The sequence below is a fragment of the Balaenoptera musculus genome, chromosome 1 (genome assembly GCF_009873245.2).
Source record: "Balaenoptera musculus isolate JJ_BM4_2016_0621 chromosome 1, mBalMus1.pri.v3, whole genome shotgun sequence".
Classification (NCBI taxonomy): domain Eukaryota; kingdom Metazoa; phylum Chordata; class Mammalia; order Artiodactyla; family Balaenopteridae; genus Balaenoptera; species Balaenoptera musculus.
The window spans coordinates 145,357,279-145,384,906 of NC_045785.1; the positions used below are offsets into that span (position 1 = coordinate 145,357,279).

General features: G+C 36.8%; 1 protein-coding gene across 2 annotated transcripts in view; it reads left to right on the plus strand.

Annotated features, from left to right (window-relative positions):
- Positions 1-27,628, plus strand: part of INTS7 (integrator complex subunit 7) — an 88,855-nt gene that overhangs the window by 55,993 nt on the left and 5,234 nt on the right. For both annotated transcript variants that reach the window (XM_036824634.1, XM_036824644.1), the window contains 5 exons: positions 8,865-9,059; positions 9,625-9,728; positions 10,774-10,842; positions 21,158-21,290; positions 26,472-26,570. In XM_036824634.1, coding sequence (XP_036680529.1) covers positions 8,865-9,059; positions 9,625-9,728; positions 10,774-10,842; positions 21,158-21,290; positions 26,472-26,570 — 600 coding nt within the window. The remainder of the gene's footprint in view (positions 1-8,864; positions 9,060-9,624; positions 9,729-10,773; positions 10,843-21,157; positions 21,291-26,471; positions 26,571-27,628) is intronic.

Below are 27,628 nucleotides of genomic sequence, written 5' to 3' on the forward strand. Positions count from 1 at the left end.
TCAGTATTTGTGTATATTTCAAAATGATACTATGATAAGTCTAGTTGTCATCTGTCACCATACAAAGATGTTACATAATTATTGGCTATATTCCCCATATGGTACATTACATACCTGTGGCTCATTTATTTTGTAACTGATAGTTTGTACCTCTTAATCTCCCTTAGCAGTTTCCTCTCCCCACCTTCTTCCCCTCTGGCAACCACCTCTTCTATCTGTGACTCTCTTTCTGTTTAGTTATGTTTGTTCATTTGTTTTGTTTTTTAGATTCCACATATAAGTTAAATCATACAGTATTTGTCTTCGTCTGTCTGACTTATTTCACTTAGCCTAATATCCTCTAGGTCCATCAGTGTTGTCACAAATGGCAAGATTTCATTCTTTTTTATGGCTAATATTCCATTGTGTATATATATATATATATATGCCACCTCTCCCTTATCCATTTGTCTGTTGATGGGGACTTAGGTGGCTTCTGTATCTTGGCTATTGTAAATAATACTGCAGTGAACATAGGGATGCATATGTCTTTTTTAATTAGTGTTTTTATTTTCTTTGGATAAAAACCCAGAAGTGGAATTGTTGGATCATGTGGTAGTTCTGTTTTTAATTTTTTGAGGAACTTTCACACTGTTTTCCATAGTGGCTGCACCAATTTATATTCCCACCAGAAGTGCACAAGTTTCCCTTTTCTCCACATCCTCTCCAACACTTGTTACTTGTGGTCTTTTTGATGGTAGCCATTCTGACAGGTGTGAGGTGGTATCTCATTGTGGTTTTGATTTGCATTTCCCTGGATGAGCATCTTTTCGTGTGCCTTTTGACCATCTGTATGTCTTCCTTGGAAAAATGTCTATTTAGGTCCTTTGCCCATTTTTAATTGGGTTTTTTGCTTTTTATTAATGTTAAGTTGTTTGAGTTCTCTGTATATTTTGTATATTAACCCCTTGTTAGGTAGATTGTTTCCAAATATCCCATTCGGTAGGCAGCCTTTTTGTTTTGTGGATAGTTTCCTTTGCTGTGCAAAAGCTTTTTTAGTTTGATATAGTCCCATTTGTTTATTTTTGCTTTTGTTTCCCTTGCCTGAGGAGGCATAACCAAAAAAATATTGCTAGGTAAGACAGAGAATACTTAGCTCAATAAGACAGTATTCTGTCAAAGAGTGTACTTCCTATGTTTTCTTCTAGAAATTTTATGGTTTCAGGTCTTACATGTAAGTCTTTAACCCATTTCGAGTTTATTTTTGTATGTAATGTGAAAAAGGAGTCCAATTTGATTCTTTTGCATGTAGCAGTCCAGTTTTCCTAACACTATTTATTGAAGATGCTGTCTTTTCCTCATTGTATATTATTGCCCCCTTTGTTGTAGATTAATTGACCATATACGTGTGGGTTTATTTCAAGGCTCTCTATTCTGTTCCATTCATCTATGTGTCTGTTTTTGTGCCAAAACAGTACTGTTTTGATTACTGTAGTTTTGTAGTAGAGTTTTAAATCAGGGAGTGTGATACCTCCACCTTTGTTCTTCTTTCTCAAGATTGTTTTGGCTATTTGGGGTCCTGTAAGGTTTCCATATGAATTTTGGAATTATGTGTTCTAGTTCTGTGAAAACTGCCATCTGATATTTTGATAAGGATTGCATTGAATTTGTAGATTGCCTTGGGTAGTATAGGCACTTTAACAATATTAATTCTTCCAAGCTATGAGCATAGCATATCTTTGCAGTTTTTGGTGTCGTCTTCAGTTTCCTTTATTAATGTCTTACAGTTTTCTGAGTACAGGTCTTTTCCCTCCTTAGATTTATTCCCAGGTATTTTAAATTCTTTTTGATGTGATTATAAATGGTATTGTTTTCTTAATTTCTTTTTCTCATAGTTTGTTTTTTAGTGTATAGAAACAGAACAGATTTCTGTGTATTAATCTTGTATCCTGCAACTTTATTGAATTCATTGATGAGTTCCTGTAGTTTTTTGGTAGTGTCTTTAGGATTTTCTATATATAATATCATATCATCTGCAAACAGGGACATTTTTACTTCTTCCTCTCCCATTTGGATTCCTTTTATTTCTTTTTCTTGCCTGATTGCTGTGGCTAGGACTTCTGATACTATATTGGATGAAAGTGGTGAGAGTGGGCATCCTTGTCTTGTTCCTGATCTTAGAGGAAATGCTTTCATCTTTCCACCATTGAGTGGAGAACAAGCTGTGGGCTTGTCATATATGACCTTTATTATGCTTAGGTGTATTCCCTCTATACCCACTTTGTGGAGAGTTTTTGTCATAAATGGATGTTGAATTAGGTCAAAAAGCTTTTTCTGGATCTGTTGAGATGATCATATGGTTTTTATTCTTCAGTTTGTTAATATGGTGTATAACATTGATTTTTGAACCATTCTTGCGTCCCTGGCATAAACCTCACCTGATCATGGTGTATGATCCTCTTTATGTATTGTTGGATTCAGTTTGCTAATATTTTATTGAGGATTTTTGCATCTGTGTTCATCAGTGATATTGGCCTGTAATTTTCTGTTTTTTGTGGTATCTTTGTCTGGTTTTGGTATCAGGTGGTGCCAGCCTCATAGAATGAGTTCAGAAACATTCCTTCCTCTGCAGTTTGGAATAATTTGAGAAGGATAGGTGTTAATTCTTTTCAAAATGTTTGGTAAAATTCACCTGTGAAGTTATCTGGTGCTGGACTTTTGTTTGTTGGCAGTTTTTTAAATTACTCATTCAGTTGCATTACTGGTAATTGGTCTGTTCTTATTTTCTATTTCTTCCTGATTCAGTCTTGGAAAATTGTACATTTCTAGGAATTTGTCAGTTTCTTCTAGGTTGTCCCTTTTATTGTTGTATAATTGTTCATAGTAATCTCTTATGATCCTTTATATTTCTATGGTGTGGGTTGTAACTTCTTTTTCATTTCCTGTTTTATTGGTTTGGGCCTTTCTTTTTTTTCTTGATGAGTCTGGTGAAAGGTTTGTCAATTTTGTTTATCTTTTCAAAGAACCAGCCATTAGTTTCATTGATCTTTTCCATCGTTTTTTTAGTCTCTATTTCATTTATTTCTGCTCTGATCTTTTCCTTCTATGATTTCTTTTGTGTGTGCCTTTTAAGAGTGGAGTCTCTATTTCCCACAGCCCTCTGGCTCCCCCCAAAATAAGCCCTGCTGGCCTTCAAAGCCAAGCATTCTAGGGGCTCCCAGCTGGGAAGCCCAGTGTGGGACTCAAAGCCCTTGCTTTTTGAGGAGAACCTCTGCAGTTTGTAATTAGCCTCCCATTTGTTGGTCACCAACCTGGGGTATGGATCTTGACTATACCATATTTCCACCCCTCCTACCCATCTCTCTGTGGTTCCTTCTTTACACCTCTAGCTGTAGAAGTTCTTTTCTGCTAGTCTTCAGGTCACTTTCATTGATATTTGCTCTGTAAACAGTTGTAATTTTGATGTGTCTGTGGGAGGAGATTAGCTCAGGGTCCTTCTAATCTGCTATCTTTGCCACTCCCTCACAATATAGTCACCATGCTGTGCATTACATCCCCATAACTCATTTATTTTATAACTGTACTTTTTGACCCCATTCACCCATTTCATGCACTTCCCTATGCCCACCTCTGGCAACCATCTATCTGTTCTCTGTATCTATGAGCTTGGTTTTTGTTTTTGTTTTTAGATTCCACATATAAGTATAAGTGAGATCATTCGGTAATTGTCTTTCTCTGTCTGACTTATTTCACTTAGCATAATACCGTCTAGATCCATTTGTGTATGTTACAGATGGCAAGATTTTATTCTTTTTTATGGCTGAATAATACTCCATTTTGTGTATATATACCACATTTTCTTTATTTATGTATCAATGGACATTTAGATTGTTTCCATATCTTGGCTATTGTAAATAGTGCTGTAGTGAATATGGAGGCGCAGATATCTTCTTGAGTTAGTATTATTGTTTTCTTCAGATAAATACCCAGAAGTGGAATTGCAGAGCCCTATAGTAGTTCTGTTTTTAATTTTTGAGGGACTTTCATACTGTTTTCCATAGTGGCTGCACCAATTTACATTTCTACCAGCAGTGCACCAGGATTCCCTTTTTTCTACATCCTTGCCAACACTTGTTATTTCTTGTTTTTTTGATAATAGCCATTATAACAGGTGTGAGTTGATTTTTGTGCTTGTGGTTTTGATTTGCATTTCCCTGATGATTAGTGATGTTGAGCCTATAGGCCATCTGTATGTCTTTGGGAAAATGCCTATTCAGATCTCTGCCCTTTTTTTTTTTTTTTTTTTTTATTTATTTATTTTTGGCTGTGTTGGGTCTTCGTTTCTGTGCGAGGGCTTTCTCTAGTTGCGGCAAGCGGGGGCCACTCTTCATCGCGGTGCGCGGGCCTCTCACTATCGCAGCCTCTCTTGTTGCGGAGCACAGGCTCCAGGCGCACAGGCTCAGTAATTGTGGCTCATGGGCCTAGTTGCTCCACGGCATGTGGGATCCTCCCAAACCAGGGTCCGAACCCATGTCCCCTGCACTGGCAGGCAGATTCTCAACCACTGTGCCACCAGGGAAGCCCCTCTGCCCATTTTTTAATTGGATTATTTGTTGTTGTTGTTTTACTATTGACTTGTATGAGTTTTTAAATGTATTTTGGATATTAACCCCTTACTAGATACATGATTTGCAAATATTTTCTCCCATTCATTAGGTTGCCTTTTCATTTTGGATGTTCTAGATACCAATCTTTCGTAGGTTATATGAGTTGCAAATATTATCTTCTGATTTGTGGCTTTTTATCACTTTAAGAAATGTTTTCCCTTCAGGTCACTACCTTTACCTTTCTCTGTAGAAGTAACTTTTGATTTCTGAAACTATAGATTAGTCTTGCCTTGTTTTTCATTATTATTTAAGGAATCATGCAGTATTATGCTTTTGATTCTAGCTTCTTTGCTCAGCTTTATATTTGTGTGATGCATTCATGCTTTTTGTTGCATATTGCACTAGTTTGTTCATTTTCATTTCATTGTGATATTCTTTTGGATAACTGTTATAACAATCTGTTTATCCATTTTATTTTTGAGAAACATTTGAGTTATTTCCAGGTTGGGGCTATTTAGAATAATTTGACTATGAACTTTCTTACACACATCTTTTGGTATAGGTGTGCATATCTTCTGGATGGTAGTGCTGTGCCATAGGATACACTTAAGTTCAGCTTTAATAAATACTACCAAAAAGTTGCCTGTGGTGGTTTCCAGTTTATACTACTATCAGTATAAATGCCTTTTGGGGTTCATAGTACTTCTGGGATATAAGGCTTGATGACTTTGATCAGTTATGGAACATTTGGCCATTATCTCTTCAGCCAGTGCTTCTGTCCCTTTCTTCCTCATTTAGGACGTAGTGCACCCATGATAATTCTTTTTACCATGACTCATATATCTCTTATATTCTCTTCCTCATTTTCCACCTTTTTATCTCTCCATACTTTAAGTATTTTCTTCTGACCTATCTTCCATTTCCATAATTCTCACTTACGTTGTGTCTAATCAGCATGTCAAACTCATTCATTAAGTTCTTAATTTCATTTATTGTGTTTTTCCAGTTCCAGAATTTCCATTTGGTTATTTTATATTCTGTAGTTCTTCTCCAGGATTCTCTATCTTGTCATTTAAGTTCTTTAACATATTGATTGTAATTATCTTGAAATTCATATATGATAGTCTGTTATCTGGATCTGTTGTGGTTTGTGTCTTTGACCTTTTTTCCCCCTTTCGGTTTGAGGAATTTTGTCTTTGTTGTATACTCAGTTATTTTTTTTAGTTAGTTTTGGACAGTGTGTGTGAAAAATTACAATGATTATGTCATTCTTGCTTTTGGCAGGCAGTTAGGCTAAGGGCAGGTTACCTGAATCCAGCCAAGGATTGAACTGATTCAGAGCTAAGCTTCAGTCCTTGGAAGAGCCAGTATATTTTTGGTTCTCCTAACTCCTAGGGTATAGCCCTTTGAAGTTACAGCCAAAAGCCGGAAGTGTTTTCCACAGCCCTCTTAGTCTTATGAGACTGCTGAAAGCTCCGCTCAGCTTCTCAGACTCCCAGGAGCAGCTTTCAAATTAGCAAATATCACCAGATGTCAGTCTTATCTTCTTGGATTGCCCATCTCTCCATGAATTTGGCTCCTTGTTGCCTTAGTAGCTCTTCAGTGCTTTTAGATAGATGTTCATAATATTTTACTCAGTTTTCCATTTGTTCTTAGTAGGAGGTCTGGTTTTAAACAATTTAGTCTACCATTGCCTTAAGCTTGGCTTATTCTTTCAAAAACTGAGCTTATGTTAAGTGAAATAATCCAGTTACAAGAAGACAAATATTATATGATTCCACTTAAATGAAAGTGGTCAGATTCATAAAAACAGAAAGTAGGGTGGTGGTTACTAGGGGCTTAAAGTCCATTGTTTGCACTGTGGTTCACTCTTGGTTGTCACATGTTCTTTACCACAATATATATAAATATTTTTAACTGAGTTTATCAAGTAGCTTTCCTTTCAGCCACATTGGTTTTTTTAGCTGCTCCATATAGAAAACAGAATATGTACCACAAGTCAGAAATTCAGTGAAGTAGCATTATATGTGTGTTTAACACAGATTTACCTCTGTATGTTTAGACTATTAAAAAATCAAGAAAGAAAAAACAAGAATGAGGGAAAGTAGCTATTTAAATAATGGGGACACAAAATAGCAGTTTAAATAGTGGGCACAGTTCTTCTCAATTAGCTTGTACGCCGGGGCTCTGAGTTTGCTGTTCCTTCACCTATGTTAAGTTTACTGGAAGTAGTTCCTTCTTGAGGAATTTTCAGGGATAATTTTGACTATATACAATTTTTGCTTTACCTGCTGACCTTAGAACCCACTTCTGTTTTAAGCTTTAGACCCCATGTAAAGAAAAGTAAATAATATCCCTTTTATTTCTCATTGGCATTGTTCATAGCGCTATAGTCTAAATTTTATTTTTATATGTTTTCTGTCTCTCATGGACGATGTTACCTTTTTAAAGTCTTTGATTGACCTTTATCACACGTTTATCTTTTCTCTGTTCTTTCTGAACATGCATACTATATCTAACATTGTTTTCCTTCAGTATAACACGATGTAAGATGCACAATCACTTTCAAAGTTACCATCTTATATCATCAAATATTTCTTGTTAGTCAGAAATAAATTCAGAGTAGCAGTAAATCTTTTTCATTATAACTACATCTTGCTTCGCTTTCAGTTTCATAATGCATGTTAGGACAATATTGCAAATGTTTTTTTGTCTGGTAAGATGGTCTACACTGTATAACTGTATATATATCATATATACCCACTTGTATCCCTGACCCTTCTAAAGTTATTGACAAGCAGTAAATAAAAAATAGCAAGTAGCAGCTTAAGGGGCAGAGGAAGGGGGAATTTATCTTCCTATAAGAGCAAATCAAATCTCCAAGAAATTAAAAACAATTGAAATAGTCTCTTTAATATCCCTAATCTGTGCTGTTTCATGATTAGAACAAAACATCCCAAAAGTTTGAAAACCACAGAATTCAATATATTGATTACAGTTATTACCTCTAGCTTACATAATTTTATATAGCTGTAACTTTGCAATTTGAGAGGGATACTAGAGCAAGTGTATGTTCTTATAAAGGATACAGGAAGTGGCGAACTATTTCCTAGAGTAAAATATGAATTCCACCAAATAATAAAACTATCATTTGACACTTAAAACTAGAGAGAACTACACTAAGGTCAATACTTGGTCAGATGGATAATATTGTAACTTATTCTAGAACCTCAAGTCACACACCAGGCTCCCGTGCTAAAAGAATAGTGTGAAATACTATCTAAGAACGGCATCGGCATGTTTTAAGCGAGTCATGCTGGGAAGAAAGTTAATTTCATTACGCCTCCATTTATTGTTAAGTTAGCATATTTTTAGTACGCCTTTTGTTGAAAGCACCATGCTAGGTTCTCCACTAGGACAGCTGATAAATAGTTAAACGTTGTCTTAGTTCTCTGCCCACGCTGGCTTAACTTACATTCTTTGCTCCCTTTACCTAGCTAATGCTACTTTTTGCTATTCAAGACTTATCCCTGACACCCCTCCATTCTCACTGAAACTTACTTGTGTGTTATAACCTATTCCTTGGTGGCCTCTCTGTGCATTCTCAAGTGTCTAATGAGACATTCTTTTTAAAATTAATCTGGGCTAGTTATGGAAGAAAGCAGCCATGAGGCAAAATGCTTTTTTGTTTGTTTGTTTGTTTTTGTTATTGTTGAAACTGCCTTTTTACTGCATTTAAAATATAATCCAGAACCTTGCCTGTGGTCTGAAGGCCCCACATGGTCTGGCTGGCTCTTTCATCACCTCTGCCAGCAGCGTGCTTTTTTAACAGTGACGGTCTAACAATATACTTCTCCTGCCCTCACCTTTCTTTTCTCCCCCTCCCAACTTTAAAAAACTCTGTTTAATGATTCCAGCATGCGAATTTCAGGTTAGAAAGGTAGGAAGGTGATAAGGGGATCTGGGGGGAATGGTAATGTCTGTGAAGCATCCCTCATATGATATCTTACAGATGACGGTCTAGCTAACCCATGTCTTGTGGGGTCTTTGCAAGTGTAGGAAGTAAGGAACCTGAGTGTTGACGGAACATAGTTTTTCAGAGTTGATGCTAATGACAATAAGTTTTTCTTTCTAATATTACATCCTCCCCTAATAATGTAGGTGTTTATCCATCATTAGAACTACTGCTCTTTTGCAGACTCTGACAAATCCTTTGTCCTTCAGCATCTTCCTTTTATGCTTACTTTGTCTTAAATATAGCTTGTTTTTATTCCCCAGGCTGCCAGTACACCACTGAATCCTTTAAGTTTTCAGTGTGAATTTGTAAAGCTCAGGATTGACCTTCTCCAAGCCTTCTCTCAACTTATCTGTACTTGTAGTAGCCTCAAGACAAGCCCGCCACCTGCAATTGCCACAACAATTGCCATGACCTTAGGGAACGACCTCCAGCGGTGCGGTCGCATCTCCAATCAGGTATGTCTTAACTTTATTTTCAGTGCAGTTTTTATTTACACTTTAGAGGTTTTTGAGGTTAGTTGTGAGATGAAAAATTCTGAAACTTAAAAATCAGCGGTTTGACTCAGAGGCAACATCAAATACTTCTAAACTCATCTGTGTTGCAAAAAACAGGCCTGAAGTCTTATTAAAATGACAGAGTGATTGATGATATCTCACTAGATGCTACATATTTATATAAAGAGAAAGGACATACATTTTAAAGAAACTTTGGGATGTTTATAACTATATTATTTTAGTGAAACTTTGAAGAAGCTAAAAATGCAATGTTTTTTGTTTCTATACATCATGTGTAAATTGTAATCTTGTACACATTTGTAGTTTCATTTGCCATCTTTGTTAATTTTCTTTAATAGGGTTTATAAAAATGAATGAATTGAAAATGAAAAAGAGTTGAAATATTTTTTCTTTTTTTTTTATTGTTTAAGGATTGTTTTCTTATGTTTTGGCTTTTGTGTTGTTTATACAATAATGATAGCATATTTGTTTATTTATCATAATTGATATTTTTCCTTCTTTATAGATGAAACTGTCCATGGAAGAATTCCGAAGCCTTGCTTCCCGATATGGGGATCTTTATCAGGCATCTTTTGATGCTGATTCCGCAACTTTGAGGAATGTAGAACTGTATCCTAAACTTGCCCAATATTTCCTGTTCTTTGGAAGTATTCTTTTAAATGTAGAGTAAATATTTCAGATACGCTTAACTAAAATATACATATACATTAGATAAGCCTACAGATTTACCATAAATAATAATTTCTCTTTTGAAACCTAGTATGAGCAGTATAATTTTACTTTTTTACTTCAACCAGGCTTTTTAAAAAGTGGTGACTCAGTGGTGGTCTTTTTCCACCTCTGGGAAGAGCATCCAAAACCCAGGTCCAAACAGTGTTGAATACTTTGTGCTCACTTGAGCTACAATGGACAGCACAAAATATTTTTCCACCAGAGAGCCATTTTCTGTCTTGCTTCACCTATCTTTTCTTCACAGCTAAGAACCCTAGTTCCCATCACCTTTATTAATGATATATTCAATCGTTTCAGTCATCACTTATGTTCCCTAAGCCCCCATTAAGTTCTCCGTATTTTCTTATTAGCAGCCTCAGATCCTTTTTGAAAGGAGGGAAGAGATAATTTGCTTTTAAGTTGCAGGACCTATAAATCAGTAATTCCTGGCATTTTGATTTAGTGATTGAAAACCTGATGAATACTATGGACCCTCTCCCCTAAAAAAATGCATATATGCACATACCCCCCAAAATTTGCATACCGTTTCAGGAGAGTTAACAGATCCCTTGAGCCCCAGCCTAGGAGCCTCCAGGGTAACCACTCTACAGACCCTTATTGTGGTGGTGGTTTTAAGCTTTCATCAGTGAAACCCCTATATCCAAGATAGATAAAAAAGTTTCTGTGATTGAATCACAAGGCCTGTTGCTTGGTTCCTCCTTCCAACATTAACCTCTGAAGTACTCTTCCTGGAACTATCACAGACAACGTATATCCCTTAAAAAGAAAAAAATAGAGCCACAGACTATTTGAGTCAATAACATGTGGTTACCTTCACTGAGAATATGATTTTCATCTTGCCTTATTTAATATTCATATAATATAAAGTCTATAGTACATTTCTCTATTATCATATATAATGTATAACCTTAACATAATGCAGACAGCAGCAGAGCTGTTTACTGATATCTCACGCAATAGAAGCCCTGATTTTGGATCCAGAATCAGCAAGGTATTTAAATAGTTTATATTACAGAACACTTTCAAATATGTTATCTTACCTAATCATCACAACATTGTTTTGGAAGAGGTTTTGTAGAGGAAGAAACAAAGAGGAAGAACTTCTCTAGCATTTGCCTAAGGTCATATAGCTAGTGACAAACCTAGATTTTCTGTCTCCATTGTTTACTTACCTCCTGTGTCCTGTTTTCTAAATAACTAGGAAGAAGTTCTTTGAATTTGAACATTTTCTTCTGGTATATTATAACTAAATTTCGTTGTAAAAAATTGAGTTAATAGTATAATTAAGCTTGAACTTGAAATTTTTATTCTTTGGTTTCCCAAACAAAAAGATATTCCTCTTCTTGCTTTATTAAAATTCTTCTCCATTCTCTAATTAACTGATTAATTGTTCAAAATATTTTTATTGAAGAATGGTCCATTATTTTTTCCCACTATAGTATTCTGTTTTGGAACATGCATTTTCAACTGTATAATATATTTCCAATCTAGTAAGGCCTGTGATTCCAAGATCAGCTTCCTCAAAGAGAATATAATCAACAGAGCATTTTAAATTTCTCTATCCTAAAGCATTGACTCACCATTTTTTTCCAAGGCAGTACCAAAATCCTTGCCTTCTGTTTTAAAGTGCTATCTACTCTCAGACTAGGCCACTTGGCTATTTTTTTTTTCCACTCGTCTGATTCATTTTAATATTTCGATGACATACTAATTTTTACTTATTTTTCCATTTATCCTTCTTTGATCTATGTTCATTTTCCCCTTTGTTTTGTTTTTTTAAGCTTCTCCCTTTAAAATTTCAAAATGTTCTCTAACCTCCATATTTTTCAGTTTTTGCCAGTTAATTGCTACTTCCAGGCTCATGCCATTTCTGATCATGCCGTACTCATTTTACCTCATAGCACACAAATGTCATTGTACTGTTGGTTGACATAAGAGAAATTAGTATTTTTCTTGATTGATTTTTTAACACATATTGTCAGCAGGGATGGGGTGAAGGGAGTTATCTAGTCAGCTCTCAAATCCTACTCTCACTGTCACCCTCTCCACTTCCTACCACCTTTCTTCACTCTTCTCCATCCGTTTTATCCCCTAAACCCACTCCCCTAGCCTTTGCCCTTCCTAGCAATGAAAAATTGGAAAAGAAAGATTGTACCTTGAAGGAGAGCTCTTTGGGTTTCAGTCGTACTGGTGTAAAACTGCAAAGAGTAGATTCCTTCTGAAACTTCTCTTCTTGATACTATATATTTTGTGCCTTTCATATAAAGAAGGACCTGCTGCTAAAAAGAGCCTCAAGAGAGTGAAGCATGACATTGATAAAATTCACTATAGTTTTTACAAAAATCTGTGTATATCTTTCATAGCCTAGAAGGTTTTTGGGGAGAAGAGACCTTGTCTTATCCAACTTCTAGCTAGCTTCTCTAGCAGCTAACATTGTGCTTGAGCCAGTATCAGTAAGTGTGGGATAGGATAGGGTTTATGTTTATAATTATAAATGTTATTATCTAGCTCATACCAACCTTTTAGGATTATTAAGAAAAAATATTTTGAGATGCTTGTCCGTTACATTTTTCTATTCTAGCTTTGCACTTAACCTTTATTTTTACTGCCTAAAATATAATGGAATGGCTCTGGTCATGAAGCCATTCAAGTATGGGACTTTTCCTTCTATTGTAAACAACTAGAAACCTGGATAAAATATGCAAGTTTAAATATAAGTTTAACTGTTTTCAGACATTGGCCAATAGGCAGCCCAGGAATGTAATCCCTCAGGGAAGGGACACAAATAAGGTAAACTTTACATTAGTCCTTGCTTTCCTCTGCCTGGAGGCACTTTTTAGACTGCCTTTCAGGGAGGAGTAACCAAAGTAAAACATGGTGGTCTTGCTTAGTTGAAGAGATAGATATCAGGGTTCAGAGAACAAAGGAAGCTAGAATTTGCAGGCCAAGTACAGGGGTGGAGGAAGCTTTCCAGAGGAAGAGTGCTATGAATCTTTGGCTGAATGCTAAGCTGTACATATATAAGGTGAAATCCCACAAGGCCAGGCAAAAAACAGCTACTAGGGAGGGAATAATTACCAGGAAGCTGTAAACTGAACAATTCCCAGAGCTTATGCAGAGCTGAGAAATGTTTGAGTTCCAACCGGCCAAACTGTAGAGACCTAATTGAACACTCAAGGCATTCAGAAGAGACACCAGAAGGGTCACACCACCTTAGTAATCAAGCTAAACTAGCCCTAAAGTGAAGACTAGTCTAGACCTGTCCTAACAAAGCTTAAGTGATCCTTCACAGAGTCAGGATTATGACAAGTAATGGCTGTCCACCAAAACAAAATCTTAACATTCTTTGAAGACAACAAAATCCAAAAACTCAAAGGTATAAGGTCCACAATTTTAGCATCCAATCAAAAATTACTAGTCATGAGAAGAAGCTGGAAGATGTGACAAATAACCAAGAGAAAATTCAGCCAATTAGAAAAAAGACTCACAAATGACAGATGATGGAATTAACAGACTTGGACTTTAAAATAGTATTTTAGTACTATTAGTATTTTCAAAATTTTAAAGGTAGAAGATAATGAACAAATTTAAAGGTGTAAAAAGAAAATGGAACTTCTAGAGAATAAGAATGAAATATCTTGATTTTGCCTTTATTTTTGAAAGATAGTTTTGATGAATATAGAATTCAAGGTTGATTAGGTTGGGCTTAACAGTAGGTTAAATACGGCAAAAGAAAAGATTAGTGAACTTAAAGACATAGCAATAGAAATTATCTGATTTGGACAGTGAAAGAAAAAAGACTGAAAAACTGAACAAAGTTAAAATTGCCAGTGAGACAGTGTCATTTGTACTGCTATACATGTAACTGGAAATCTTAGAAGGAGGGGAACAAGGGACAGAAAAATATTTTAAGTGGCTAAAAAATGTTCATGTTTAATTAAAAATATAAACCCACAAATCCAAGAAGCTTAACGAACCCAGAGTGGCATAAACATAAAGAAAATCACAAGGCACACATTATAATCAAATTGCTGAAAACTGGTGATAAAGAAAAATATAAAGCAGCCAAAGAAAAAAGACTATGTAGAAGGGAATAAAAATAAGAATTTTTTACTAATTCTTATCAGAAATAATGCAAGCCAGAAGACAGGTGAAACAACATCTTTAAAGTCCTGAAAGAAAAAAAAAGTTAACCTAGTATTCTATATTCAGTAAAAATACCCTTGAATAATTAAGACTAAATAAAGACATTTTCAGACAAAATCTGAGAAAATTTGTTACCAGCAGACCTAGACCTGTACTATAAGAAATGTTAAAGGAAGTTCTTCAGGCTGAAGAAAAATTATTTGAGATGTAAATTCAGATCTACAAAGAAGAACACTAGGAATGGTAAATATGTGAGTAAATAAAAAAGACTTTCCTCATTTTTTATTTTTTTAAAAAAATATTGCCCATTTAGAAAAAAATAACTGCATTTGGGAGTTTATGACACATAGAAGTAAAATGTGTGATGTGAGACAAATGATGGGGGTGGGGGTTGGAATTAATACAGTAGTAAGATTCTTACATTTTACATCAAGTATATATTATTTGAAGATAACTTGTGGTAATGGAGGATGGATAAACTCTATAGAGCAACCACTAGAAAATAAATAAGCCAATAGAGGAGGTAAAATGGAATACTTTAAAAAAAACCTCAGTTAATCCAAAAGAAGGCAGGGGAAGAGAGGAAAAAAAAAACAGTGAACAGATGAAAAAAGTAGAAAACAAATCACAAAATGGTAGATTTATACCCAGTCATACCAGTTATTACAATAAATGTAGATAGTCTTACTCTAAGTAAAGACATTATCAGACAGATAAAAAAGCAAAACCCAACTATAAGCTTACCACAAGTAACCCACTTTATTATTTATTTATTTATTTATATCTCATCTTAATTCATAGGTTTATTATGAGGTTTTGTGGGCTGCTTATTTTATTTTTTATTTTTTTTAATATCTTTATTGGAGCATAATTGCTTTACAATGTTGTGTTAGTTTCTGCTGTTTAAAAAAGTGAATCAGCCATATGTATACATATATCCCCATATCCCCTTTCTCTTGTGTCTCCCTCCCACCCTCCCTATCCCACCCCTCTAGGTGGTCACAAAGCACCGAGCTGATCTCCCTGTGCTATGCAGCTGCTTCCCACTAGCTATCTGTTTTATATTTGGTAGTGTATATATGTCAGTGCTACTCTCTTACTTCGTCCAAGCTTACCTTTCCTCCTCCCCGTGTCCTCAAGTCCATTCCCTTTGTCTGCATCTTTATTCCTGTCCTGCCCCTAGGTTCATCAGAACCGTTTTTTTTTTTAGATTCCATATATATGTGTTAGCATACGGTATTTGTTTTTCTCTTTCTGACTTATTTCACTCTGTATGACAGACTCCAGGTCCATCCACCTCACTACAAATAACTCAATTTAATTTCTTTTTATGGCTGAGTAATATTCCATTGTATATATGTGCCACACCTTCTTTATCCATTCATCTGTCGATAGGCATTTAGGTTGCTTCCATGTCCTGGCTATTGTAAATAGTGCTGCAATGAACATTGTAGTACATGTCTCTTTTTGAATTATGGTTTTCTCAGGGTATATGCCCAGTAGTGGGATTGCTGGGTTATATGGTAGTTCTATTTTTAGTTTTTTAGGAACCTCCATGTTGTTCTCCATAGTGGCTATATCAATTTACATTCCCACTGACAGTGCAAGAGGGTTCCCTTTTCTCCCTACCATCTCCAGCATTTGTTGTTTGTAGATTTTTTGATGATGGCCATTCTGACTGGAGTGAGGTGATACCTCCTTGTGGTTTGTTTTTTTTTAAATATTAATCATCTGCTTTTTATTATTATTATTTTTATTTATACAGCAGGTTCTTATTAGTCATCAATTTTATACACATCAGTGTATACATGTCAATCCCAATCACCCAATTCAGCACACCACCATCCCCACCCCCCCGGGGTTTTCCCCCCTTGGTGTCCATACGTTTGTTCTCCATATCTGTGTCTCAACTTCTGCCCTGCAAACTGGTTCATCTGTACCATTTTTCTAGGTTCCACATACATGCGTTAATATACAATATTTGTTTTTCTCTTTCTGACTTACTTCACTCTGTTTGACAGTCTCTAGATCCATCCATGTCTCAACAAATGACTCAATTTCGTTCCTTTTTATGGTTGAGTAATATTCCATTGTATATATGTACCACAACTTCTTTATCCATTCGTCTGTCGATAGGCATTTAGGTTGCTTCCATGACCTGGCTATTGTAAATAGTGCTGCAATGAACACTGGGGTGCATGTGTCTTTTTGAATTATGGTTTTCTCTGGGTATATGCCCAGTAGTCCTCCTGTGGTTTTGATTTGCATTTCTCTAATGATTAGTGATGTTGAGCATCCTTTCATGTGTTTATTGGCAGTCTGTGTATCTTCTTTGGAGAATTGTCTGTTTAGGTCTTCTGCCCATTTTTGGATTGGATTGTTCGTTTTTTTGATATTGAGCTGCATGAGCTGCTTGTATATTTTGGAGATTAATTCTTTGTCAGTTGCTTCATTTGCAAATATTTTCTCCCATTGTGAGGGTTGTCTTTTTTGTCTAGTTTATGGTTCCCTTTGCTGTGCAAAAGCTTTTAAGTTTCATTAGGTCCCATTTGTTTATTTTTGTTTTTATTTCCATTACTCTAGGGGGTAGGTCAAAAAGGACCTTGCTGTGATTTATGTCATAGAGTGTTCTGCCTATATTTTCCTCTAAGAGTTTTATAGTGTCTGGCCTTACATTTAGGTCTTTAATCCATTTTGAGTTTATTTTTGTGTATGGTGTTAGGAAGTGTTCTAATTTCATTCTTTTACATGTAGCTGTCCAGTTTTCCCAGCACCACTTATTGAAGAGGCTGTCTTTTCTGCATTGTATATCCCTGTCTCCTTTATCAAAGATAAGGTGACCATATGTGTGAACCCACTTTAAATACAAAGATACAAACATATTAAAAGTAAACAAAAGGATGGAAAAGGAACCCTAAAAGCTGGTGTGACAGTATCATACAAAGTGGACTTACGGACAAAGACTTGATAAAGAGCTACATTTTACCATAATAGGGGTCAATTCATCAAGAAGACATAATTCTAAACATTTATATACTTAATGACAGATCTTCCAAATATTCGAAGCAAAAACTGACAACTGAAAGGAGAAATAAATCCACAATTATGGTTGGAGTTTTCAACACTCCCCTCTGAATAATTGCTAGAACAACTTGCGAAAGATTTCTTAGCATATAGAGGACTTGAATAACTTGACCTAATTGACCTGTATGCCCAACTTGACCTAATTGACCTGTATGCCCTACCAACAGCAGCATATGCATTCTTTCCAAGCGCATTTGGAAAATTTACCAAAGTAAACCATATGCTGGGCTACAAAACAAGTCTTAGTAAATGTAAAAGCATTGAAACTACGTAGAATATGTTATCTGATAGAATTAAATTAGAAAATGATCTCTGGAAAATCCCTAAATGTTTAGGAATTAAACAAGACTTCTAAACATTCCAATTGGTCAAAAAATCACAAGGGAAATTAGAAAGTAAGTTAAACTGAATGAAAATGAGAACATGACATATCAAAACTTGTGTGATGCAGTTAAAACAGAGCTTAGAGGGAAATTTATAGCTTTAAATGCATACATACACACACGAAAGTTTAAAAGTAATAACATTAGTTTCTATCATATTAAAGCAAGAAAAAGAGCAAATTAGACTCAAAGTAATTAGAAGCAAAGAAATAGTAAAGATGAGCATGCTAATCAGTGAATTATAAATAAACAGTAGAGAAAGTCAATGAAACCAAAAGCTGGCTCTTTGAAAAGATCAATAAAGTTGATAAAACTAGCTATTCTGAACAAGGAAATAAAAGAACACAAATTACCAATATTAGAAATGAAATAAGAGTACCATCACAAATCCCATAGATATTAAAAGCATATTAAAGGAATAATAACTTTGTGCCAAAAAATGTGATAGTTTAGGTGAACAGGAAAAATTCAAGTATTCTACATAGACTTAAAAATCTTTAACAAAACATGTACAAATTGAACCTAACAAAACTCTAAAGGATAATACATTAAAACCAAGTAGGGTTTATTCCGGAAAATCTAGGTTTGATGTTAGAAAACCAATCAGTGTAATTCACCATATTGTAAAATAAAGGAAAAGAACTAAAGTGGAGGACTTGCTAAAGATTTCAAGACTTAGTATAAAGCTCCAGTAATTAAGACAATGTGATATTGGCTTGAGGGTAGAATGGAGAGACCAAAATAGATACATAGGAGTATTACTTGATTTTTGACAAAGATGACAATCTGTTTTTTCAACAGATTGTGCTGGAACACGCTGTATGGGGGGAAAGAATCTTGACCTTACCTCACACCATACATAAAAATTAATTCCAAGTGTATCACAGATCAAACTGTAAAAGATAAAATTCCAAACTTTCTAGAATACTACTTTGGAGAAAATCTTCATGACCTTGAGATCAGCAAGGATTTTTTCAGGACACAAAATTTTACTGTACAGAAAAATTTGTTTAATTGGATTTAAAAATTTAAACTTCTGCTCTTTGAAAGATGCCATTAAGAAAATGAAAAGATAGGTTGTAGGGTGAAATATTCTCAAACATATTCTGTCAGAATATTAAGAAAACCATACAACTCAAGACAACCCAATTTTTAAGAATTGACAAGAGATTTGAACAGACACTTCAAAAAAGAAGATATGTTAATTCCAATAAGCACATGAAAAGATGCTTAACATCATTAGGCATCAGAAAAATACAAATTAAAATCACAGTGAGATACAACTAACACCCACTAGAATAGCTAAAGTTAAAAAGCCCTTTAATACCAAGTATTAGGTGTGGAAGAGCTTGAATTCATACATTTTGGGGACTGCAAAATGATTCAGCCACTTTGGAAAACTGTTTGGCAGTTGCCATATGACCACCAGTTCTATTTCTACTTACTTAAGAGAAATGAAAACATATTTCCACAGAGACCTGTACACAGATTTTCTTAGCAGCTTTATTTGTAACAACAAAAACTGGAAAGAGCCAAATGTCTCAACAGGTGAGTGGGTAGATAAATTGTAGTATGTTCATACAGTGGAATATTACTCAGCAATATAGATGGATGACCTGTTGAAATATGCAAAACACATTAATGACTCAAAGATGTGCTGTAAAGGAAACCAGACACAAAATATTACATATAGTATGATTGTTTATATCCAATATTAGGAAACATCTCATTTACAGTGATAGAAAGCTAATCTGGTTGCTGGGGTCCACAAGTAGGGATTGACTAGGAAGGGTGCATTTTTGCGATTTTGTAACTTATATCTCAATAAAGTTTATTAAAAATAAATAAAGGAATACTCCTTTTGTAGAAGGTGGAACAGTATATTCTGATTTTTTTTTTAATTAATTAATTTATTTATTTATTTATGGCTGCGCTGGGTCTTCATTGCTGCATGGGGCTCTCTATAGTTGCGGGGAGCAGGGGCTACTCTTCCTTGTGGTGCATGGACTTCTCATTACAGTGACTTCCCTTGTTGCAGAGCACGGGCTCCAGGCGCGTGGGCCTCAGTAGTTGTGGCACATGGGCTCCAGAGCACAGGCTCAGCAGTTGTGGCACACGGGCTTAGTTGCTCCACGGCATGTGGGATCCTCCCGGACCAGGGCCCGAACCCGTGTGCCCCGCATTGGCAGGCAGACTCCCAACCACTGCGCCACCAGGGAAGTCCTTATATTCTGATTTTATACCCTTTTTTTTTAAAAGAAATTCACGTTCTTTTATTTATTTATTTATTTATTTATGACTGTGTTGAGTCTTCGTTTCTGTGCGAGGGCTTTCTCTAGTTGCGGCAAGCGGGGACCACTCTTCATCGCGGTGCGCGGGCCTCTCACCATCGCGGCCTCTCTTGTTGCGGAGCACAGGCTCCAGACGCGCAGGCTCAGTAATTGTGGTTCACGGGCCCAGTTGCTCCGTGGCATGTGGGATCCTCCCAGACCAGGGCTCGAACCCGTGTCCCCTGCACTGGCAGGCAGACTCTCAACCACTGCGCCACCAGGGAAGCCCTGTACCCTTTTATTAGCAGGACACTTTGTCAAAGACTTTTAAATCTTTATGCTTTATTGTGTGGTATAGTTTTCCTTAAAGTCTATCACTAAATGAGGTTCACTTCTTGTCTTAATAGAACTTAAGATATAGTACAGAGTAGGGAACAAAGCTTTGGAGCCAGGCAGATACACATGTACATACAGCTAGGAGTGAGTATGAACAGAGACATGTTCTTTCGTCTCCCTGAGCCACGTATGCATAAACTATAGGTAAGTAATAATGCCTGTCTCTTAGAGCGGTTGTAATGGTTAAATGAAAACCTATGTAAAGTACCCAGCTGAAGTACCTTGCACATAGTAAGCATTTAAAGGATAATAAGGGAATAATAAGAATAGTGTTAACCCAACATAGTTAAGTTACCTATATTGCATTTTCCAATAGCTCTCTTGAAGTTTAGTTAGAATGCAGGAGTTTGCCACCTTTTCCCATTTAGAAATACTTTCAGAAATGTCTTTGGGTTTGAGGCAGTAGAAGAAAAAGAAATCTAGGTAAAACTTTTTCCAGCATGTTCTATATGCTAGTTCTCTGCTGAACATTCTTGTGCATTTCACCTGCTTGCTTTAGATTCATGCCATTTCTCCAGTTATGAATGCCCTCCAAACTTTCCATTTCTTCAGATCTTATCCATGCTACTTGCATAGTGATTTGCCCAAGACCTATCTCTTCTGTGGCATTCCTCAGCTCCCTCTATATTCTGATTACTTGCATATCTTTACTGGTTATTTGGCACTTGTCTGCTGACTTTATTGATAGTTTACCTTTTCAAGTGTCTTATGTCTCTTTCACCTCATGGTAGGGACAAGGTTTAATTAAACATTTTTATACTAGCTAACAACCAAAGTGATTAAGACTTGTATAATTTGAAGTCAGGTCTGGATTTGAATTCTAGCTTGTCGCTTACTAGTTGTGTGACTGAAGGCGAATTACTTAACGTCTCCAAGCCTCAGTTTTCTCATCTGTGAAATGGAAATAACAGTGCCTACTTCATTATTTTAAAGATTAAATGAGAGTGTGTGGAAAATACCTGACACATTTTGACATTAAATTAGTTACTATTTTGGTTGATTGATTGATACTAATTTTTGACTTCAGTTTCCAGGAATATGGATCTACAGGAGCAGCCCATGCTGATAGTGAATATGAGAGAAGAATGATGTCTGTATATAATCATGTCTTGGAGGAGGTGGAATCACTCAGTCGGAAATATACCCCTGTTTCTTATATGGCAAGTCACATTTGTTTTATTGAGTATTATTATGTGGAAGTGAGTTTTTATCTGTCTCTGGCACTTACTGTGTGTGACTTCAACACATTAACCTCTCTGTGACTGTTTCCTCTGTGCCTGTTTTATAACAGGGTTAGTACAGTGCCTACATCATAGTATTGTTGTGAGGATGAAATGAGATAATCCATGAAAGCACTTGGCACATCTGTAGCTGCTACATAGTCACACTAACATGTCAAATCTGCTCTACCAGAATGCAGATAAAACTTTTTTTTTCCTTTTTTAACAATTTAACTAAAGTTGCAATTGTTCTCAACCTTGGCTACACATTAGAATCACTTTGGAAGCTATTTTTAAAAAAACATCAATATCCAGGCCCCACCCCAGGCCAGTTATCTTTGAATCTCTGCAAGGCCCAGACATTAGTATTTTTAAAAGCTCCCAGGTGATTCTGTCATGCCACCAGGGTTGAAAACTATTGGCCAATTAAAATAGAAGGAACTGGGCTTATTTTCTGACTATCAGTAAATCAGCTCCTGCCAGGTGATGCTACTGCTGTCCTTTAATACTCATGTCCACTTAGCCTACTGAATCTGCTGCCTTTGGCACTGTTGAACACCTGCTGTTTATCCCCTGACTTCCCAGTCACAGGACAGACTGACACTCTCACCCAGATTTCCTCCTCCTTGTCTGGCCATTCTCCAGTGTTGTATTGAGCTCAGGTTCCTATAACAAAATAGACATAGTGGCTTAAACAACAGACATTTCTCACAATTCTAGAGGCTGGGAAGTCCAGACTCAGGTGCCAACCAATTTGTTTCGTGGTGAGGGGTCTCTCGCTGGCTTGCCAGCTGCTGCTTTCTCACTGTGTCCTCACGTGTTGGAGAGAGAGGGGGCTCTCTTCTCTCCTTCTCTTCTTATAAGGGCACTGATCCCATCACAGGGGCCCCACCCTCATGTCCTCATCTAAACTTAATGACCTCCCAAAGGCCCACCTCCAAATATCAACACATTGGGAGTTAAGGCTTCAACATGTGAATTTAGAGACGACAGCACATTTAGTCCATAGCACTGTCTTTGAACTTTACACCTTGGAGAGTTTCTCTTGCCCTGCCGACACATTGGGTACTGGTATTTCCTGTAGCTCTCTTCTGCCTCCTGCTGTTCTCATTCTGAGCTCACCATTTATCAGGTGTTCTAGAAGAAATTGACAGGATGTGTCATTAAAGAGTTAAATTAGATTTCAAGGTTAGATACTTTGCTCTGCACACTGCTTTCCACATAAGATTGTCAATACATATTTGCTGAATTGAAATGACACAGGTAGCTGTTTGATACTGAGATTGGTTGCTAAGGAAGATTGTAAAGATTATCTTTGTAGGAAGTAGACATATTTATGTGAGACATTGATTAAATTATTTACATGTATTTCCTCTAAGCTCCACCCTGGGAAATTAAATAGATGCCAGATAGTACCTTGAGTTTGATAGAGTTCAATCCACTGCATCTAATGGAAAGAATGGGAATTTTCTGCCCAGTAGGTACGCAATACAGAGAAAAGAGCCCTAGGGTCAAATTCTACCTCTGCCACTCAGCAGGCGTGATTTTAGACAAATTTCTAATACCCTTTTCTATGATATGGAAAAATATCTACCTCATAGGGTTTTTGTGAAGTTTAAATGGAATAATGCCTAATGCCTGGCACAGTGCCTGGCCTGGCATATAAGGAGTAGTTAATAAATGTTGATTCCCTTTTCCCCCTTTCCAAATTGTATTTTATAGATTTGATACTTTCTGAACCCAAAATTCAGTTTAACAAGTATTTATTGAATCCTGTGAATGGAAAAATGACAAAGAGGCTCTTCCCTCAAGTTGTCCATAGTCTGATAAGAAAGATTTTGTAAACAAATACAATATAATATATGTGCAGTAGTAGAGGTCTGCACAAAGTAGAGTTGTAGCACAAAAGAGGAAGTAATTCATGTCAAAGGATAGGGGAAATGGGGTGAGGGTGAACATCAGAGAGAAGAGGTATTTGCATATGAGTTTTTCAGGCAGATAAGGAGGTGTAGAGAATTTCAGGCAGAGAACAGCATGTTCAAAAGCAGAGGCATGAGGACTTCCCTGGTGGCACAGTGGTTAAGAATCCACCTGCCAAAGCAGGGGACATGGGTTCGAGCCCTGGTCCAGGAAGGTCCCACATGCTGCAGAGCAACTAAGCCCGTGCGCCATAGCTACTGGGCCTGCGCTCTAGAGCCCGCGAGCTACAACTACTGAGCCTACGTTCCACAACTATTGAAGCCCGCAAACCTAGAGCCCGTGCTCCGCAACAAGAGAAGCCACCTCAATGAGAAGCCCAAGTACCACAACGAAGAGTAGCCCCCGCTCGCCGCAACTAGAGAAAGCCCGCGTGCAGCAACGAAGATCCAACGCAGCCATGAAGATCCAATGCAGCCATAAATAAATAAATAAATTTATCTTAAAAAAAAAGCGGAGGCATGAAATAGCATGATGTCTTCTGGGAACAGTGTGTTATTGCTGCAGCATAATGTGCAGGCTCAGGACTAGAGAGTTCGGTGGAGGCCAGATGACAAAAGGCTTTGAACACAGTCTTGAGTTTGGACTTTATCCCATAGACAGTGGGGGCACTCTTTAGGAATTTTAAATGGGTGTGGGAGAGAAGCGGGTAAGCTAAGATTGTACACTATTGTTATGTGGAAACAGAACAGGTAATGGCCTGGAGGGCATGAAATTAAAGGAAAGAAGAGTGGTTACAAGACTATTGCAGTAATCCAACATAGGGGCCAAATTGATAAAGTGGGAGCAAGAATGAGAAGAACAGATACATAAGAAAGATTATTTAGGTGTAATATTTTCAAGGCTTGGTTTTGGGTTTTTTTTGTTTTTTGTTTTCTTTAAATTAGATGTGAGAGGATGGAGACATGACCTCTGGGTTTCCAGCTTAGGTGACCAGGTGCACAAATGGTTGATCCTTGACTGAGACAGAATACAGAGGGATAGTGGAAGAAGGTGGTTTCATTTTTAAACGTGTTAAACATTGGCAGTTAGATAACAGGTTTGGTGTCAGAAGGAGACAGGCTGGGATGCATGTAAAGCTGAGGTGTCATGAGCATACAGATTCTTAAAGTCCTGGGAGTGAAGAAAACCGCCTGTGAAGAACAAATGGACTGAGAAGACAAAAGGACTAAGGAGAGCGTCAACACTGAAGGAACAAACAAAGGAAGAGAATCTTAGGAAAGAAGATGGAGAAGGGAAGAATCAGAAGTGAGGGCAGGGGCCGTTAAGTGGAATTTCATGGAAGAAGAGCATTATCAGGTGCCACAGAAGTGTCAAAAAATACAAAGGCTGAAAAGTATTCGGTTTGGCAATGAAGGGAGTGTTCGTGATGCGATAGTCCTCTTATCGGTTTACTAATCATGATATGTGATTTCACATCTCCAGACTGGTACTTTGATAATAATCTGCAACTAATATACGTGTCGAAGTGTGCGCAAGGGGCTAGTGGCCTCAGAGGCAGTCCTGCTTTCCCAGTGGGGAATTGCAAAATCTGCATCTATTTTAAAAGGGAAAATGGTACCTTTTTGCCCGGGAACAGCCTGAGGTCACTTGTGGTCCTCTAAGTCCGTCCTTTAAAGATGTTTCTCTCCTTAAATACTGTTGTGGCATCAAATGTTCCACCACAAGTAGGATGTCCGTGCAAACGCGTCTCAGATCCCTTGTTGCAAGAAGATGAATAGTGCTGTTTTAGCAGTTAAACCTGAGTAGACGCAGTGTCTCTAAATCCGTGTTGTGGTTATCTCAAGTAATAGACCTGGCATTTATATTAGGAGTCTGTCAGGCACAGAATGTTCAATAATCTGAAACCAATGAGGAATGGATTCTTCTGGCTTTTAGCCTTAATGCCCTACTTTTTAAAAATGTTTACAGCAGAGGCACTAGGTGATACCCTGCTTGGAAGCAGGAACTTAAAAGGACAGACAGCACTGTATAGTGGAATAGTTTTCAGCCTGTGGTATTTTGGGGGCCACTGAGAGAGGAGTAGACTGAGGAGGGGATGGTAGACCAAGCAGGAATGGTTCTGGGTCACCCAAAGTTACAGGTGTTCTGGTACTGTAATTTTTTTTTTTCTGTTAAGTTTGCAAATCATTGGTGAAATAAAACAAAATCACTGAGTGACCTAGTCTGGTGACCTAGGTTCCAGTCCCAGCTTGTTCCATTAGCTGTCTGGGTGACCTGTGTCATCAGCAAAATTGAGGGTTAGACTGGGTGATCTTTAAAATATCTTTGATGGTATCACAGGTGTATACTTATCTCCAAACTCATTAAGTAGTATACATTAAGTATGTACAGCTTTTTGCATGTCAGTGGTACCTCAAGAAAGTAGTTGAAAATAAACAAATAAATAAATAAAATCTTTGAATTCTTAAATTCTGGTTCTATGACCCCTTTCACTAAGACTCAAAAGATTCGTTAGAGTAGTTCTTTTCCTCTGCAGTTAAGCTGGGATTTTCAAAACTCAGTTAAATTTGTGAAATAGATTTTAGAAAGGTGTTATATTTAAGTTTCAGCGATCTATAGAGTTGGACTATATGGTAATCTGTAATCTGAATTCCAGTAAGTTTCCACCGTTTCTCACTCTCTGGAGACTCCTGGCCACGTGGACAGGGAGGCCACTTGGTAGAGACGGGATGAAGAATGAGGCAGTTCCAAGACAAGGTTCCACGGGGATTTGGACTCGAGCCTCAGATGTCAATATTTTGCTCTCATTTTTTACCGTATACATGCTCTTTATCATATTTTGTCACGTGGTAGTTACTTTATATTTTAGTATCTAAAATAACTATATATGTCTAGTAGCTCTAAGCTCTATAGAAACGCAAACTTTGCACATTGCTTGGTCTTGAGGAGTGTGGGTTTTCTCTGTCATTTTTTATTGAATATATTTCAGAATAAAGTAAAAATCTGTAATTGTCCTCCTTGACATGAGTGATTTGACAAATGTATGCAGTTCCTGAGTGTTATGTCTCTTAACCTGATTGGTGTGTACTTTTGTAGTAATCTTATGAGCGTTTGTAGTTTTTACACTTCTTCCTGAAAGTAACTATTTGTTGATGAAATTTGGAAATGTATTTTCATTTGATTTTTCTTTCTTTTCCCCAGCATACAGCATGCCTCTGCAATGCCATCATTTCTTTGCTGAAAGTTCCTCTTTCATTTCAGAGATATTTTTTCCAGAAACTGCAGTCTACCAGCATCAAGGTAATATAGGAAGAACACTCAGATTTAATATAGTTTAATATCTTCTTCTGAAGATTATAGGGGTCATAGCTCTGCTTCAGGATCTTACCTTTGGTTTGGACAGAACTTACACTCTTCAGTTGTAAGCCTTTCCTCCCTTCATCAAGTGATTTGGGAGTTAAACCCTCTCCTCTCCTTTCTTTCCTGATAGTGCCATATGCAGTGTGACAGGCATTTGGGTACCTCGAGCTCTGTCCCTGTCCTCAAGAATGAGTTGAGTGCTGTTCATCATAGTAGCCCACAAGGATCTTGCGCTGAGTCCATGTCTGATCAAACTGTTTAAACCCAACTTAGAATGAATCAGGTCCAGTAAAACATCACCAGCCCTATCTGCAAAGCACTTTTGTCTTCAAATAACAAATTTTGAGGAGCTGGGCAATGAGTAGAGTCAGTATTTTAAAATATTTAAGCCACTCAAAATTCAAAAGCTATTTTGATTCAAAGAATGAAATTGTTGGGAAAGGGGGGAAATTGTCATTTGTAAGAGATTCCCTAGATTATCCCTATCAGTAAATGTCTTCAGTGCAGTTTTGCATCTATTTGAATGTTTTTGATTACAAATAATAGAGCATTCCATTTCAAAATGACCTGAATAACAAGGAAAATTGATTATGTAGATAAGAAGTCCTAAGGTAAGATGTCTCCAGGGTTCAGTGACTCAACGACATTACCAGAAAGACCCAATTTCTTCCGTATTTTTATTTAAGCAAGATTTGAGCTTTCTTTAATTAAAGGGTATTTAGGATTCTTAATATGTTTTTAAAGAAAAACTGAGAGGTTAAAAATGTCATTTGGTTTATTTGTGGGAATCGACTTTTATACCATGCTGACTTGATAGCGTATGTAATCCTAGAATTCTAGATTCATTTACATTTGAATTTAGTTTATTTAAAATTACCTAAGACCATAGAGACAGCAGCTGGACATGAAAATTTATATAGTGCATTTCCATACTGGAGTTGGTTCATTGTCAAAGAAATGCCCCACCTCAGAAATTGGGAGAACAATACCCTTGCTAT